Source organism: Tamandua tetradactyla, chromosome 6 (assembly GCF_023851605.1).
Source record: "Tamandua tetradactyla isolate mTamTet1 chromosome 6, mTamTet1.pri, whole genome shotgun sequence".
Lineage (NCBI taxonomy): Eukaryota > Metazoa > Chordata > Mammalia > Pilosa > Myrmecophagidae > Tamandua > Tamandua tetradactyla.
Window position 1 is genome coordinate 142,515,255 of NC_135332.1, and position 16,959 is coordinate 142,532,213.

At 34.9% G+C, this 16,959-nt stretch overlaps 1 protein-coding gene across 2 annotated transcripts in view; it reads right to left on the reverse strand.

Annotated features, from left to right (window-relative positions):
* STK3 (serine/threonine kinase 3) overlaps positions 1-16,959 on the reverse strand; it is a 413,585-nt gene that overhangs the window by 149,195 nt on the left and 247,431 nt on the right. For both annotated transcript variants that reach the window (XM_077167310.1, XM_077167311.1), the window contains exon 7: positions 8,315-8,452. In XM_077167310.1, the coding sequence (XP_077023425.1) occupies positions 8,315-8,452 (138 nt within the window). The remainder of the gene's footprint in view (positions 1-8,314; positions 8,453-16,959) is intronic.

Sequence of the window (16,959 nt, forward strand, 5' to 3'; positions counted from 1 at the left end):
CTAATTAAATGATCTGAGCAGATAACACTATTAAAATTATGCTTTTGTAAGATCATGGTGGCTAGATAAATAACATCAAAAATGAAAAAAAAAATATGAATGGTAAAAAAAAAACCACAAACGAAAAAACATATTTAGAACGCTTATTTCAGACAAGAAGCTGATTAAATGAAGGATATTTTAAACAACATTCAGTATATACCCAAAAGAGCTGAAAGCAGTAGCACAAATACCCATTTGCACATGGATATTCATATTTACAACTGGCAAAAGATGGAAACACTCCAAGTACCCATCATAAGCCAAGTGGATAAATAAAATGTGATATACACATACAACGGAATATTAATGCAGCAGTAAGGCAAAATGAGGCCCAGATGCATGTGACAATGTGGATGAACTTTCAGGACATAATGCTGAGTGAAATAAGTTAGATACAAAAGGATGGATACTGTATGATTTCGCTATTATGACTCTGGTAAAGATAATTTTCAGAATACAGAATTGTAGAGTATAGCAGAGCTAGAGGTATACAGAAGCTAGAGACGAGGAAAAGGTTATCCAGTGAGGTTGAATTTAAATGCAAGCAATTGGACAGAAGTGATGGTAGTTAATTAATGGGGTTATGAGAAATATTGCCATACTGAAATGAATATGATTGAAAAGGGACATATAGTGTGTGTATCCCACAGATTAACTCTACAATTATAAATAAGTTCTCAAAGGAACTACTTCAAAGTTCTGCTATTGTACAAAGAGTCATTAATAGAGAGTACAGGGGAAAACTAAAATTTGATTCTAAGGCCAACAGTTAACAGGAAGAAATAAACAGTTCTACAGCACTAATTGGTAAGTAATTGGAGGGATGTGGACAAGAGATAAGGGAGAATTTTTTTTACATTTTTTTATTGTGAAATATAACATATATACACAAAAGCGATAAACTGGCAAGCACATTTTAACAAGTAGCTATAAAACATACTTTAAAGTTTGGTATGGGTTACAGTTCCATTATTTTTTCATTTTTTCTTCTAGTTATTCCAAGACATTGGAGACCAAAAGAAATATCAATAAAATGATTCAGCAGTCATACTCATGTGTTAAGTTCTATCTTCTCTATTATACTACTCCTTTTCTCTTTTGTTTTTGGCATGGGCCAGCTCTGGGAGTTGAATCCGGGTCTCCAGCACAACAGGCAAGAATACTACCACTAAGCCACCACTGCAGTACCATCTTTTTGTGAAAAATAACATATATACAAAAAAGCAATAAATTTCAAAGTACATTACAATAATTAGTTGTAGAACACATTTCAGAGTTTGGTATGGGTTACAATTCCACAATTTTACATTTTTACTTCTAGCTGCTCTAAGGTAGTAGAGACTAAAAGAAATATCAATATAATGATTCAGCAATCATATTTATTTGTTAAATCCTACCTTCTCTATATAATTCCACCATCATCTTTGATCTTTCTCCCACTCTTTAGGGGTATTTGTGTTATGCCCATTCTAACTTTTTCATGTTGGAAGGGGTTGTGAATAATATGGGATGGGGTATGGAACTAGTTGATGCTCTGGAAAGGTTGGCCCCTCTGCATTTCAGGACTTATCTGGTCCAGGGAACCGTCTGGAGGTTGTAGTTTCTTGAAAGTTACCCTAGTACATGGGACCTTTGTAGAATCTTATATAATGTCCTAGGTTTTCTCCAGGAAAGTTTTCAGTTGGGGTTTGGTAAGTAATGATAGGTAGCAATGTCTAACTGAAGCTTGCATAAGAGTGACCTCCAGAGGAGGCTCTCAAGTCTATTTGGACTCTCTCAGCCACTGATACCTTATTTGTCACACTTCCTTTCCGACTTTTGGTCATGATAGTATTGTTCATCCCACAGTGCCAGGGTCAGACTCATCCCTGGGAGTTATCTCCCACGCTGCCAGGGAGACTTTCACCCCTGGATACCATGTCTTACATAGGTGAGAGGGCAATGGTTGATAAGAGGGAATTTGATTTTATATTTGTTAAGGCTGTGTTTATTGGTTTTTATCATCATGGGCCAAGAGAAATTTTCTAAAATTGAGAATGTTGCTGATTGTACAACCAAATGAGGATACTTTAAGACATGGTCTGTTTATTTTGGACATAATCCATGATGCCCAATAGATGGAGAGGGCTGAAAGGTAAAATGACTGAGAGGCAGAATGGCAAACTATGATACATATATGTGTATGTATGTATGTATGTATGTATGTATATAATGGAATACTGTGTGACTGCAAAAAGGAATGATGTCACAAGGTGTGCAACAAACTGAATGAACCTTGGGGACAATGTGTTGTGCAAAATAAGCCAGAAACAAAAAAACAAATATGCTATGGTCTCTTTCAGGAAATATTTATAGGAAAATTGGAGCCTAGATTGTAAGGTCTTATATCAGCCATACTTAGTCTAAAGTTGTAAGTGTATTTCTAAATTCTAAGCTTTAGAAGGTATTTTTCTGGAACTCTGAGTAACTCTGGTACACCTAAGACTCAGAGTGGAGTTCTGCAGGCCTGAAAGTTAGCATAGCTACAGATAATAATAAAGCAACCAAAAAAGAGATTAAACTTCAATTAGAGATAAAAATGAAGCTGGTCTGGCTGGTACTAAGGTAAATTCGAATAAAGGATAAAAGATGATAATTTACGTACTCTAGAGCTTTGTGTCTTGTATGAGACTAAAGGCAGAGAGGTTTATTGTGTCTAGAACCTAAATTTTCTGTAACATACAATCTAAATCTAAATCAACCTGTCTGGATAGCTTAAATAACCCAAACTCATGGAGCCTAGAACTTGTAATTTTGCATAGCTTAACGTAATACCCAGATACATCCCAAACTATGGTGGGCCAAAAATTAAAAAGTATTGGTAGAGTCCCTTGATGGATCGAAGAAAAAGTAGGGAGTTATTAAACATTCTTATCAGAGAAACCCTGATTACCCTTTCAAACACTGGGGACTCCCAAGAAAATAGGCCAAGCCCTTGATTTTGAGGTTTGCCCTATGAAACTTATTCCTGTATTGGAAAAGATAAGGCTATCCATACTGAAGCCTAGAGAGGCTTCCAGGTAATCTCTTTTGTTGCTCATACGTGGCCTCTCTTTCTCTCTCTAAACCCAATTCTGCAAGGAAAATCATTATCCTTCCTCTTACGTGGGACCTGACCTTCAGGGTGAAAGTCTCCCTGACAATGTGGACATGACTCTCAGGGATGAGTCTGGCTCTGGCACAGTGGGATTAACAATGCCTCCTAGACCAAAAGGGGAAAAAGAAGTGTGATAAAATAAGGCATCAGCAGCTAAAAGAGATCAAATAGAGTTGAGAAACTATTCTGGAGGCTACTCTTATACAAGCTTTAGCTAGATATACTAATTACCAGGGTTGCCAAACCCTAACCAACATCACTCCTGTTAACTCTTAAGAACACTTAGGACTCTAACTGAGACTCTATAAAAGTTTCATGTACTAAGTTTACTTTCCTGGAACTTATAACTTCTAGAGAGTACCTAAACTAAATAATCTTGAAACCCAAAGGGAGCCGCCTCTCCAAGGTTATCAACTAACTATATCCCCCTATCCTTTACTGTTGACACCCCTTCTCAATATGAAAAAGTCAGAAAGCATAGCCCAAAGATCCCTATAGACTGGGAGAAGAATGAAAGGTGTCAAAGGAGTTATAACAGAGAAAATGGGATTTAACAAATGAGTATGATTGCCGAATCACTAATACTGATATTTCTTTTAGCCTCCAGTGTTTTGGAGCAGCTAGAAGGAAAATTTGAAATAGTGGAATGGTAACTCATAACAAACTCTGAAATCTGTTCTGTAACTATTTGTTGAAGCGTACTTTAAAAATGATTGCTTTTTCTTTCTCTCTTTTTTTATATATGTTATATTACACAGTAAAAAACATTAAAAAAAGGTTATTTAAAAGCAAATCAATAAGTAAAAGATGAATATACCAAGTTCTACTACTTCACCTTCCCAATGGTGGCCAGGCTGGGGCCGAAGCTACCTATTGGTTGCTAGACTGCCCACTAGTAGGTATTAGGATGGTCTTCAGATCAAGAACTCTTATACCATTGGACTAAACTCTTAAACTTGTCCCCTAATATCTCTGGGGGAGCAATTTTCTCATTTTTTAAACACTACTAGTTCAACTCAATGATCTCGAAAGATCCTTCCAGTACATCATTCCTGTAAACTTACAGAATTATCTATCCATGTCACAGAAAATCAAATACCATAAAAATCTGGCATGAAATTCACTTAAAAAATTATTTTTTAATTATTAAGTGAATTTCACTTAAAAAATAATTCATCAGGTTCTAAAAACCAATATGGCATTTTGCCAGAGCGTGCCCACGCAAACAAAAAACAAACAAATCATGCCCAATACGGCATGATTTGAACATATAGGCTGTATGCATGTGTCTACTAGAACTTGGAGATAAGACCATCTTCTGAGAATGAAAAATAAATGAACTCATAATAGATAAGACATACAAAACTCTTTTAAGAGACAATGATTTTGAGGCTTCTAGCAAAATAAGACTTGATGACTCTAATGAAACTAAATAAAATTTTATCTTAAAAAAATCAGAAGTTTATGTTAAATAAACATATACTGAGTTCAATACATGTGTATTAAGCAGTAGATACTCAGCGTACAAAAGTAGTTTCCTCCCAAAAGGCATAGTACTTGGACATGAATTAGTTACAATCTAGAACAAAGACACAGGAACAAGTGATTTATTTCCATATGGGAAGTGGTATATACAAGGTGCTATGGTACCCAAGAGGAAGGAAAACCAGCCTAAAGGATGAGGGGAAGACTTCCCAGAGGATTACCTAATTTGAATTAGAAACAGACAATCTGTTTATAGAAGGAATGGGGGAGTGCGGTAATACGAGAAAAGGCACTGAGGACTGAGAAAGCATAGCCTGTACAAGAAACTACAAGCCTTATCATTTCAGTATTATACAGCAAAAAATGGGAGTTAGCAAGAGGTCATATCAGAGGCCAGACAAGAAGACCATATTATGACAGAGGGTCTTGAATAATCAACAAAAGTACAACAGAATTGACAAAAAAGAAGCAAACCAAGATTGGCTTTTAAAAAGCACTCTACATGAGTATTACATAAAAACAGTTGCTTTCTTGCCCTTATTAGGAAGAAGGATGCTTGAGCCAAACCAAACTGGAAGCCAGAGGGTAAGAGAGCTTATTAATGTAATCCTTACAGGTGGATATTCTGGGACAAAAAGCAGAGTAGAGAAAAGGTGAAGAGTAGTGCTGGGGGCAAAAGGAAAACGTCCAGCACAATCACTTAATTGCTATGTGAGTCATTATAAACAACTTCAGTGAGTCATTTGACCTTTCTGAGTTTCAGTACCCTTTTCCACAAAATTAGGGAAGCATACCAGAATATTTCTAAAATGCATTTTCATCCTAAAAACTAGGTTGAAAATAACAAAACATGTTCTTAAAAGCTAATCCATTCCTGTGATGTAAACATATTGTAGGTGGGATCTTTTGATAAGGTTACTTCAGTTGAGGTGTGCCCCAGGGAGGTTCTTACTTAGTCCGCTTACTGAAATCTTCTATAAGAGGATGAAATACAGAGAGAAAGCTATGGAAGCAAGAAGCTGAGGGCAATAAAGTTCAGAAGAGAAGTGAGAGACCAGGAGACACCGCCGTGTGCCTTGCCGTCTGACGGAAGAACCCAGTTACTGTCTTGATGATGCTTTGATTCGGACATTTTCACAGCCTCAGAACTGTAAGCTTATAAGCAAATAAATCTCCATTGTTAAAATTTGTAGATAGATATTTAGGTTGTCTTCAATCTTTTGCTATTACGTTTTATGACAATTTTTACATGTTATTTCACACTTAGGTATATTTATCTGTAGAGTAAATTCCTAGAAGCCAAACTGTTGGGTTAAAGAATATATGGACTTTTATTTTGGATTTTGCTATGTTGTCTTCCATGGAAGTTGAGTGCTAAGCTACACTTTTGTAACAATAAACATTGTATTTAAGAGTCTGTTTGCCCATACCTCTAAATGAATTCTCCTTTAAAATGGCACCTCTGGTCCATGACTGATGAAATAAACCAATTGTTGTATACACATACAATGGAATAGTATGCGGCTCTAAGAAGAAATGATGTCATGATGCATGCAAAAACATGGATGAAACTTAAAGACATTACATTGAGTGAAATAAGCCAGAAATAGAATGGAAGGACAAATACTATATGGTCTCACTAACTGGAGCTAACTATAAAGACAAAACTCTTGAGAATTAAATTCGAGGGCATGGGTTAACAGGAGATAGAAAGAGGGTAAAGATTGAATAACTGATGCTTAAGGAGTACAGAATGTTTAATAAGGTTGATTGTAAATGTTTGCAAATGGACAGCACAATTGTGTATGATGGTAGCACAATATTTTAAGGAATTAACAAAGCTGAGTGTGAGTACAGTTGAAACAAGAATGCCAATGCCTTGTATGTCACCAAAAGGAAAGCTAGAGGATAACAAAAAACTGCGATTGTATAATCAAGCAGTATCTAGAGTAGATGATGATGGTGTTTAATTGTACAAATATAAGAGAGTTCTTAAATGCACTAGAACAAATGTATATTACTATTACAAGGTTTTAAGAATAGGGTGCTATATGGGAAAAAGTACAATTAATGCAAACTAAGGTCTATAGCTAACAGTAACACTGTAATATTCTTTCATTAATTGTAACAAAAGCCCTATACCAAGACTAAATGTCAATAATAGGGGAACATACAGGGGTATGAGATTTTTTTTCCCCAGAAGAAATGAAATGTGCTCATATTGACTGTGTGTGATTATACCATTGATGTATACTTATGATGGACTGTATGATATATGAATAAAACTAACTAATATATATATATATATATTTTTTTTTTCTAAATATTTTTTTAAATGCCACCTTGGAAAATCACTTTTTACAAGAACCATATTTTGAATCCTATTGCCACTTAACCAAAAGAATCATTTTCCATATATCAAGTTTTATTAATATCAAACACACTATTAGTTTAGAGATCTCAGGCAATTCTGTTGGGAAATTAAAGGCTCAAGAATACTTATTATAAGTTTTAAGTTATTTATATTTGTATCAAATTTCAAGGAAGATTTTTTAAAAACCTCCTGATATACTGGATACAAAATCTAATTGTAGCAGGGATAACAAACTCTTCATTTCAGATTATCTTAAAGCATTTAACATCATTTTCTAGGAGTTCAGGGATCTTGTACTTACATATCTTAGAGTGGAACAAAGTCAAAAGAGAAAAGCTAGCTCAAGGAATATATCAGGGGAAAAGCCAAATAAGAAATAGCAACAATGGAGATGAGAACTCATTTCTGAAATGAGAAAACTTTGCAAGTTATTTTTTTTTTTGCAAGTTTTGTTTTAAAACAAGTTTAAAGAAGCAACAGTTAATAGTAACAACAAAAAAGGAAAAAAGTAGAAGATTGAGTCTGGAATATTGAAAAGAGAAAACGAGACTATATATATATATATATATATGCGCATTAATCAGAGTTCTCCAGAGAAACAGACCCGGTTTGTTAGGGCTTTTATGACAATAAAGAATAGTATGTGTGTTATCTGATGGTCTATCTGCTTTATCAATCAATATTTCCTGGGGAGGTTTAAGAAATCAGCTCTGAGACTTGCAGCAATTTCGTCAATGTTAGAAAGATAAAAGGAGTCTTGGGGATTGAATCATGTTCGGCACAAAAGACATGCTCAGGTCCCAACTCTGGTCCTGCGGGTGTGAACCCATTCATAAAGAGGACCTCTGAAGCTTTACTAGTTAAGGTGCACCCAAACTGAATGAGAGTAGACCTCCATCTAAAAGGGCTGAAGCTCTTATAGGAAAAGGAAATTGGACCCAGAAAGAGAAGTCATGGAGCAGCCAGAAGTTGGAAGTCAACAGAGCCCAGAAGAGAAAGAAGACACCACAATGTGCACTGCCATGTGCTGAAAAAGCCTAGGACCAAGGACCACAGGCAGCCAGTCCCAGAATGTCATAGTCTTCAGGGAGAAAACAACGCCTTGAAGGCACCTTGATTTTGGACTTTTCCCAACCTCAAAACCCTGAGGAAATAAATTCCCATTGCTTAAGTCAACCCATTGTGTGATATTTATTTTAGCACGATTCTTTTGGTTAACTGAGAAACTAAAACAGACAGGATGGAAATATCCTTCCCTTAGAGGCACAAGCACTGACCTGTAAAAGTTGTGTTGCAGTAGCTCTCTGCTCAGGATTCTTCACTAGGCACTTTTTAACAAAGTCAGTGAAATCATCAGACCAAAGTTCTGGCTTCCTGAATGTTGGTGGTGGATTTGTGGGAATCATAAAAATAGCCTAGTAAAAAGGAAATATCCAAAAGACAGTAAGAATCACAATGTCACAACCAAATAAACAAACAATTTTATCTAAATCTAAAAAACAAACTTACACTGGTCTAGAATTTCTATCAAGATTACAATTCAGGAAGTAAGTCTACCTGCTATTAATGCAATCATTTCTCATTAAATTTCCTTGATTTGAATTGAGCTCATTGAGCATATCAATCTTTATTTTATCTATAATTTTGTATCAGTTTCTAGAGAAGACAGTATTTCAGACCCTTTTACCAAACTAAGAGCATTTCCCAGTAAGATGGAACCCCAAATTCTGCTATTACAAGGCAGACCTATTCCCCATTTCAATTTTATATAAATAACACTGCTCAAAATGGCCTGTAGCAGTCCAATTTGCTTCTGTAATCCAGAACATTTAAGAATAAAAAATTACTGCTGTGATTTTAAATACTACTACATGATAAAACTGACTTTGATTTCTCTTTCTAAATACTTGAGTCAGGATTCCAAATGAAAAGATACATATGTAATATACCACTTAAGCACTCAAATACTACTTTCATTTTCACATAATGTTTTACAAAAAGACAAGGAACAAATAAAGCAATGTCAAAAATTTTACAAAGTAAAATTAATTATAGCATTTTGTAACCAACTTTAGTTTTACAGATAAATTTATATAATTACACAATCAACATAGGTGAGATAACGGAAAAAATGGCTTGTTGACAATCTGAATATAGGCATATGCAGGATACAAATACGGGCCTCTCAAAGAAATATTCAGGGGTTGAGCATCCCCCAAATTCCCTTTCTAGACTGCAGGTTTCTTTGATTTCCCAGAAGAGAGGTATCTGTCTCCGTTCTCCCCTCACTTTTTCACCTGGCCTTTGGTGGTCCTTCTTCCTCATTTACAAACAATTTTAACATACATGAACTTAGTATGTCCCTTCTTCTTAATGCATAAACAAAACAAAGATGGTGAGACTAAATTATTAGAAACCATTTTTTTTTTACCATCGAGAGAGACTGATTAATCATAGTTAATTTTAAAACCATTTTTCATATATGAAGAAAATAAGAAAAACTGTTAACAAGATAATGTATTACAGGAATATCAATTTTAATATATTCCTTTAATATGATACAAATTGCTCCACTTTCCTTTGGATTTTTCTTTTTTAGAACTACCAATAAAACTTTATCTGCAAAAACAGGCAGCCGCCCCCTCAGGCCGAAGTTTGTTGATTTGATGTTTTTTTGAAGTCATATTATCATGATATCATGACTGGTGAGTTTTCTTGGTGTTCCTTACTTACCTGTTAAAAATAAATTTTTTTTTATTTTGAAATCACTTCAAACTTACAAGAAAGCTGCAAGAATAATACAAAACAATATGTAGAACTCCAATATCCCCCCCCAGGCACCTACTGGAATTTTGGACCATTGGAATTTTGCCACAATTGTTATATCACTCTACTAATCTGTCTGTCAATCTATTTTATAAGTATTCGAGAGTAGATGCCATTATTTCCTCTAAAACTTGACACTTCCATCTCCATTGCATTTTCATTAACTGTTCAAAAGACACTACATATATCTTAGAATCACAGAATTTCCATAACAAAAGATATATGACAGATTATTTAGTCCAATTCTCTCATTTTACAGAAAAGGAATCCAAAACCCTGAGACATTAAATGACTTAAAAACAAAATTTCAGACTTGCAAAAGGTTCTTCCTTTAAAAGATTAGCAGGGTATGTTCATGCTTCTACTCTGTCTGGAGAAACACGAAAGTGAAGTACAAAGCAAAGCGGATTACTAAAGCTAAATAAACAGATCCACTAGCAAAAGGACAGAGGAAATGATAAAAGATGATCCTATTTTAAACATATACTTCTGCCCAGTTCTTACTCTTATTTCCTAAGTGGGGGAAAAAAACATAAATAAGTTTTAAGCTTGTAAGATAAGGAAAAGACAAAGATCTTAAAACTTACTACAATCACAACTATGAGAGCTAATAAAGATGATCCAATCAGATATGAAGGAGAAAACACAAAGCAATAAACAAGTTAAAAAATATCTGCTTCATACCTATGGAGAAAACACAAAGTAATAAACAAGTTAAAAAATATCTGCTGCATACCTATTATGCAAAGAGCATGGTGTTAAGTGTTATATGAAGCTCAAAGATAACAGCAGGAAATAAAATCACTAACCTTAACAGACTCCTAACCTAGTCTCGTTATGAAAGAATGAACAGTACAATATTCAAGGAAGAGTTCAATAATAAAAGAAATGTGGCAAGGCATAAGAGAAGAAAAGGACACTCCTGTTAGCAGATAAGGAAAAGCAAGAGTCTGGAATAAGGTCAGTAGGGGAGTAGATTTACCCTGTAAGAAAACTAGAAGGGAAAGACAAGATCACAAAGTGAGTGGAGGTTATGGGGTTTCACACTAAGGTGGTTGGTCTGCAAGAAGGTACATAACAGAAAGGAGTTTTTCTGGTGTGTGTGTGTGTGTGTGTGTGTGTGTGTGTGTGTGTGTGTTTCCTTTCAACCACCAATTTTTATGACCCAAGAAGAAGTGAAAACAAATAATCTGGAAACACTCTAGATATGGAATATAAGGCAGGTATAGGTCAGGTGTATTTACCCAAACGTGTAATAAAGAGTTCAAAGTAGGATGGTATCTATGAGAATGAAATGTAAGAAACGAGGTGTGAGATATTTCAAAGGAAGAACCAAATGTGCTAACAATATTGCTCAGGAGGAGAGGAAAAGGGAAGAATTAAAGATTACTCCAGAATTCAAAAAAAAAAATAAACATCTTAATTGTTGGTACTCCAAAAACTCACCACACTGAATGCTCTTAGAACATGTGACAATTTACTACAATCTGTTATCAATGGTTTCTAATTTGGAAAGTGATCCAAAAGACTCTCTGTGAACACAGCAGTGATCTGTCTGCTGATTTTAGGATACGAGTGAATCTCTTCATCAGAATTTGCATCGGTCAAAAAAGACAAGTCCTTTAATAGGTGAGAACATTCTTACACAACTTACATATTACATATATTACATCTAAGACAGCCCTTCAAAAGCAGTATAGCGACACAATATGCATCTCTTAATCAAACAAGTATTTATCTAGCATTTTCTGTGTGTCCAGTACTATGCTCTAATAGAGAGGTAACAAACTAACAGGCCCTAGGCCAAACACCACCAGTAGATGTATTTTTTCAGGAGACTTAGAAGTTACATCCCCAAAAGGTAACAATCTGCTGGAATTAGGCTGATTTTACTCAGGTTATATGTTCTCCTTTGACATGTCTAGCCTGGCTCAATCATCTATTTTACCCTGACTGATCCCTTTAAGTATCTCACCCTGTAAGCCCTGCTATTACATAATTAAAAATAAGATAAATATCTCTGACCCACAGAGCCCCAGGTCAATTTCCTGGAGGAAAAAAGAAACTAACACATATGAAACAAACAGCAAACAATGGAGTGCCAGACATTGAAATACCATAGGTAAAAAACCTGATTAATCTCAGGCAGCTCCATAAATGAGGCAGAACCTGACCTGGCTATTTAAGACTGGATAAAATGTGGTTAATGACAGCTGCTGGAAAAGTCACATAAAACCACCTACTAATTCAAATTAAAGACTAATAATAAATTTGAATTCTATTCTCTTCAAAAGAGTTCAAGGTACTTACAAAAACCTATATACAGACTGACCTCAAACAGCAGGCAAATGATACTTAGATTGTCTAGATAAATGTTGTTCATCTGCACTTCTGTTACAAATTGATGGATAACAAGTCAGTGATTTATGTCCTTGAATCTAATGCTCTCCTCCTTTGAACTTTGAGCCAATGAGTTGTAGTCTTATCTTCAGATAATCTTAACATGTAAGGCTCGCCTCAGCAGTAGCTATTAGAAACCCAAGCATAAAAAGTTAACTCTAAATCTTATTTACCCAGTACTATCATAAAGTGAGCCTAAAATGTTTACATCCTATTCTCAAAGAAGCATTGAGCTGTAGCACATGGTTCAAACAATTAAGAAACCTTAAAATATAATCTACCAAACGGTAGGGAATCTAAATTTTCAGAAAAACTACCGTATCCTTTACATACCTTTTTTTATGTTCATTAATCAATTACAAACTAATAGTTCTTCTCACAGACTTTAATTTGTCGAACTAATTAAATAACCTAGTCATGAATATAGAGGATCCGGTTAACAATCTCCCAAGTTTTATGTGAACTGATTTTTGTTGGCCTTATACTAACAATTTGCTCCTTTCCTTGTCACCAACCAAATCACATGGACACACATTACAGCCATATAACTTATCTTATCTGAAACACCATTTTGATTCAAGAATGTTAGTACAATAACAGACATACTATGTACATAAGATGATTATCCTTGTGTTTGTTTCTACATGATGTGTTGCTTAACTACATATTGACCTTCTGATTAAGTTTTTTAAAAAACTACCCTGATCACAAGTAGTTTCAAGAAGTCAAGAAAAATGTGTCTCAAATCAACTAATTATCTTTTTGCCTGGAATTTCATGCCTTAGAATCCTGGAGCTGGAAAGAGCTGGGGCTGAAAAACTACAATGCCTGAACTTTATCACCTTAGTGGAATGAGCTAACATATATCTGAAGTTAAGACAGCTGGATATGTGAATGCACAGAAGCAGTGGGCACATGCTGGAATAACAACAAAATTCATGCCGCTATTCAAGAATATCCAAAGGGTATCGTCACAACAAATAAATGAGATAAAGAATGAGGAAACACTTTATAAAACTACAAAATACTAAATAAACACAGATGTTTCTCGACAGCAAACATAACACATGGTAGAAAGTTACTGTCAAATAAAAGTATGTATCTTCTCAAAAAGGAAATAAAGTAATTATAATAATTTTCAAAAGGCCATTAGAAATATGAAGAGAATACTAAAATATAGAGTGAATACTTACTCTTAAAATACAATAAGCACAGGGTTAAAATATCAGGAGCATGACCTCACAACTCACTCCAGCTCCAGTCAAAGGAGCTCCAGTAATCATTAATCTAACCAATAAAGGGCAGTTTGCCTGCCTGGGAACTGAATGGGGGTGGAAGCATGAGGATGGTATGTGCAGCTGGTGTTCTTGCAGTGCAGAGTGATTAAGAGAACCAGTTCTACTGCCTGAAAATGTAGAGCTGTGTTCCAGTAGCCATGTTTCTTGAAGATGATTGTATAATGATACAGCTTTCACAATGTACCTGTGTGATTGTGAAAACCTTGTGTCTGATGCTCCTTTTATCTACCTTGTCAACAGACGAGTAGAACATATGGAATAAAAATAAATAATAGGGGGAACAAATGTTAAAATAAATTTAGTTTGAAATGCTACTGATCAGTAAAAGTGAGGGGTTAGGGGTATGGTAGGTATAATCTTTATTTTTTCTTTCTGTTTTTCGTTTTCTTTCTTTTTCTATTGTCTTTTTATTTCTTTTTCTAAATGGATGCAAATGTTCTAAGAAATGATGAATATGCAACTACATGATGATATTGTGAATTACTCATTATCTATGTTAATTTTTATAACATTTAATTTTTTTAAATTAATAAATAAATTTTAAAAAAAAGAGAGAGAACCAGTTCTAGAGGTCAGAGCCAGCTCAAGATGGTGCTGGTGTAATACAGCACCATCACTAATAGCTATTTGGCCTATTTAATTTTTCCATGACTACTGCGTTCACATTTATAATATGGGAATAAGGGCTGTTCTAAAGTTTAAATGGGTTAATACATGTAAAATTCTTAGAGCAGCACGTGTCAGAGTGTAAAAGATCAATAAATGTTAGCTATTACTAACCCAATTTTACCACGGAGGCTCACAAGAGTAAACCAGCTTATTCAAGGTCACATAGCTGGTAAAAAAGTGGCTGTTAAAATTGACATTCTGATTTATCTGGCTCCTTATAAGCCTCACACTACCCTTAATGTTTCTATTAAATTTCTGCCATAACTAATTCTATTGCATGATTAAGGCTCTGTTACACATATTCAGTCTCTAAGAAAAAACAATAGAAAAGTATTAGTACAAAGACGATCAAAGTTTTACTTTCTGTAACAGTGGAAAACTGCAAACGAAAATGCCCAATAAACATATAACGGCATAGAAAAGAATAAACTACTATACACCAATAAAAAATGACAAATGAGTGAATTACAAAACCACAATGAAATGTCTGTTTAAAAACTGAAAGTAAGAACATAAAACAATAGATTGGAACAATTACTTCCACATAAAAATGACAAATATGCAGTAATAAAGATTGAAAGATGGTACAGAATCTCAAAATTTCAAAATACCAATTCACAACAGCAACTATTTACAAGATTATTTGAGATTCCTTTTTAATTAATGTTTTATTTTTTTTTAATTTTAATTGTTTTGCTAAAATTAAATCCCAATACCTTTGCTTCCAGTTTAAACAATCATTTTACAGAGTTCCTATTTGGAACAATAGTAATGTTTTGGTGATGGATGGTGGTGATGGTAGCACAACATCGTAAACATAATTAATAGCACTGAAATACATATATATTTGAATGTGGTTAAAAGAGGAAATGTTAGGTTGTATATATAATAGAATTAAAAATGTTTAAAAATCCATGGAACTTTATTATGCAGTGAAACCTAAGTTAAACCATGAACTACAGTTAATCATACAATTATAAAAATATGCTTTCTTTAATTGTAACACAGTACCACAATGACGCAAGGTGTCAGTAATAGGGTGATTTGGGGGAATTCTATATTTTATGTATGACTGTTCTGTAAACCCACTACTTCTCTACTAAAAAAGCAAATTAAACGTAACCGTCTTTCAAGGTTGAAATATAACGTCCTCTTAATTCAACAATATTCATAAGACATAATTATAGAGGAATTCAAAAGCGAACAAACCAAGAACCTAACACTTAAGGAACTTTATCATTCCCCTCTCTCAGATCCCATAAATTAAAAATCCTGCAATCAGTTCAGCTAACTTTTTGTGAGTAAATAAAACATACCCTTACCTGAAATGCAAAAAATTTCTTCAAGAACCATAGACTCTAATGCGGTAGGGAAGTGCATAAGACTATTTCCATAAAATAGCGTAAGTGCTAAAAAGAGATGTGAGCAATGTGCATCATAAGATGACTCAGTCCAAACAGATGCTTAAGGAGAAAATGAGACTTAAGCTGAGTCCTCTAGAATGAGATAGAGAAAAGAGGCAACATGTTCAAAGGCATATAACCACAGGGTATTGTGAGGGGAACTGACTTATTTCAGTATGAGGGCAGGGAAATTACAAGGTGAACAGGAGGTCTCTTGTTGGTCTACAAAGGAAGGAACCATTCAAAGGCTTATGAGGCCATGCCAAAAGAAATTCAGAACCTGTAGGGCTCACCCTCATCACTAAATGATGCTGATTTAATTGGTCTTAGGGTGAGGAACAGAAAGGAATTGTTTATAAGTTTCCCAAGTGACTCTAATGTGCAGCCAGTATGAAGAACCACTCTCCTAGAGTATAAAACACAAAACAAACATTATCACTCCATTTACCTCAAACTTTGCACATTTTATCTTGTACTCTGATTAGTTATAAACTAATTCTATATGCCCTGTGTTCTAGTTTGCTAGCTGCTGGAATGCAATATACCAGAAACGGAATGGCTTTTAACAAGGGGAATTTAATGAGTTGCTAGTTTACAGATCTAAGGCCGAGAAAATGTCCCAATTAAAACAAGTCTATAGAAATGTCCAATCAAAGGCATCCGGGGAAAGATACCTTGGTTCAAGAAGGCCGATGAAGTTCAGGGTTTCTCTCTCATCTGGAAAGGCACATGGCAAACGCAGTCAGGGCTCCTCTCTCGGCTGGACAGGCACGTGGCGAATACGGTATCATCTGCTAGCTTTGTCTCCTGGCTTCCTGTTTCATGAAGCTCCCCGGGAGGCGTTTTCCTTCTTCATCTCCAAAGGTCGCTGGCTGGTGGACTCTCTGCTTTGTAGTGTTGCAGCATTCTCTGCCCTCTCTGAGTCTCTCATTCTCCAAAATGTTTCCTCTTTTATAGGACTTCAGAAACTAATCAAGACCCACTCAGATGGGTGGAGACATGTCATCCCCTAATCCAGTTTAACAATCATTCTTAACTAAATCTCATCAACCAGGGAGATGATCCCATCACAGTCCCAAATACATAGCATTGAATAGAGACTATTCTACCTTTAAGAAATGGGATCCATATTAAAACATGGCTTTTCTTAGGGGGCATACTTCCTTTCAAACCAGCACACCCTGGTTAACATGCAAACTATTTGAAGGCATAGAGGGTTTTATTATCACCTTGCATTCTCTATAGCATTAAGCATAATTACTTCTGTACAGTAAAATCTAAATTGATGTGAGTGTTGTTATGATGACTTCTAGTTAAATATGGATA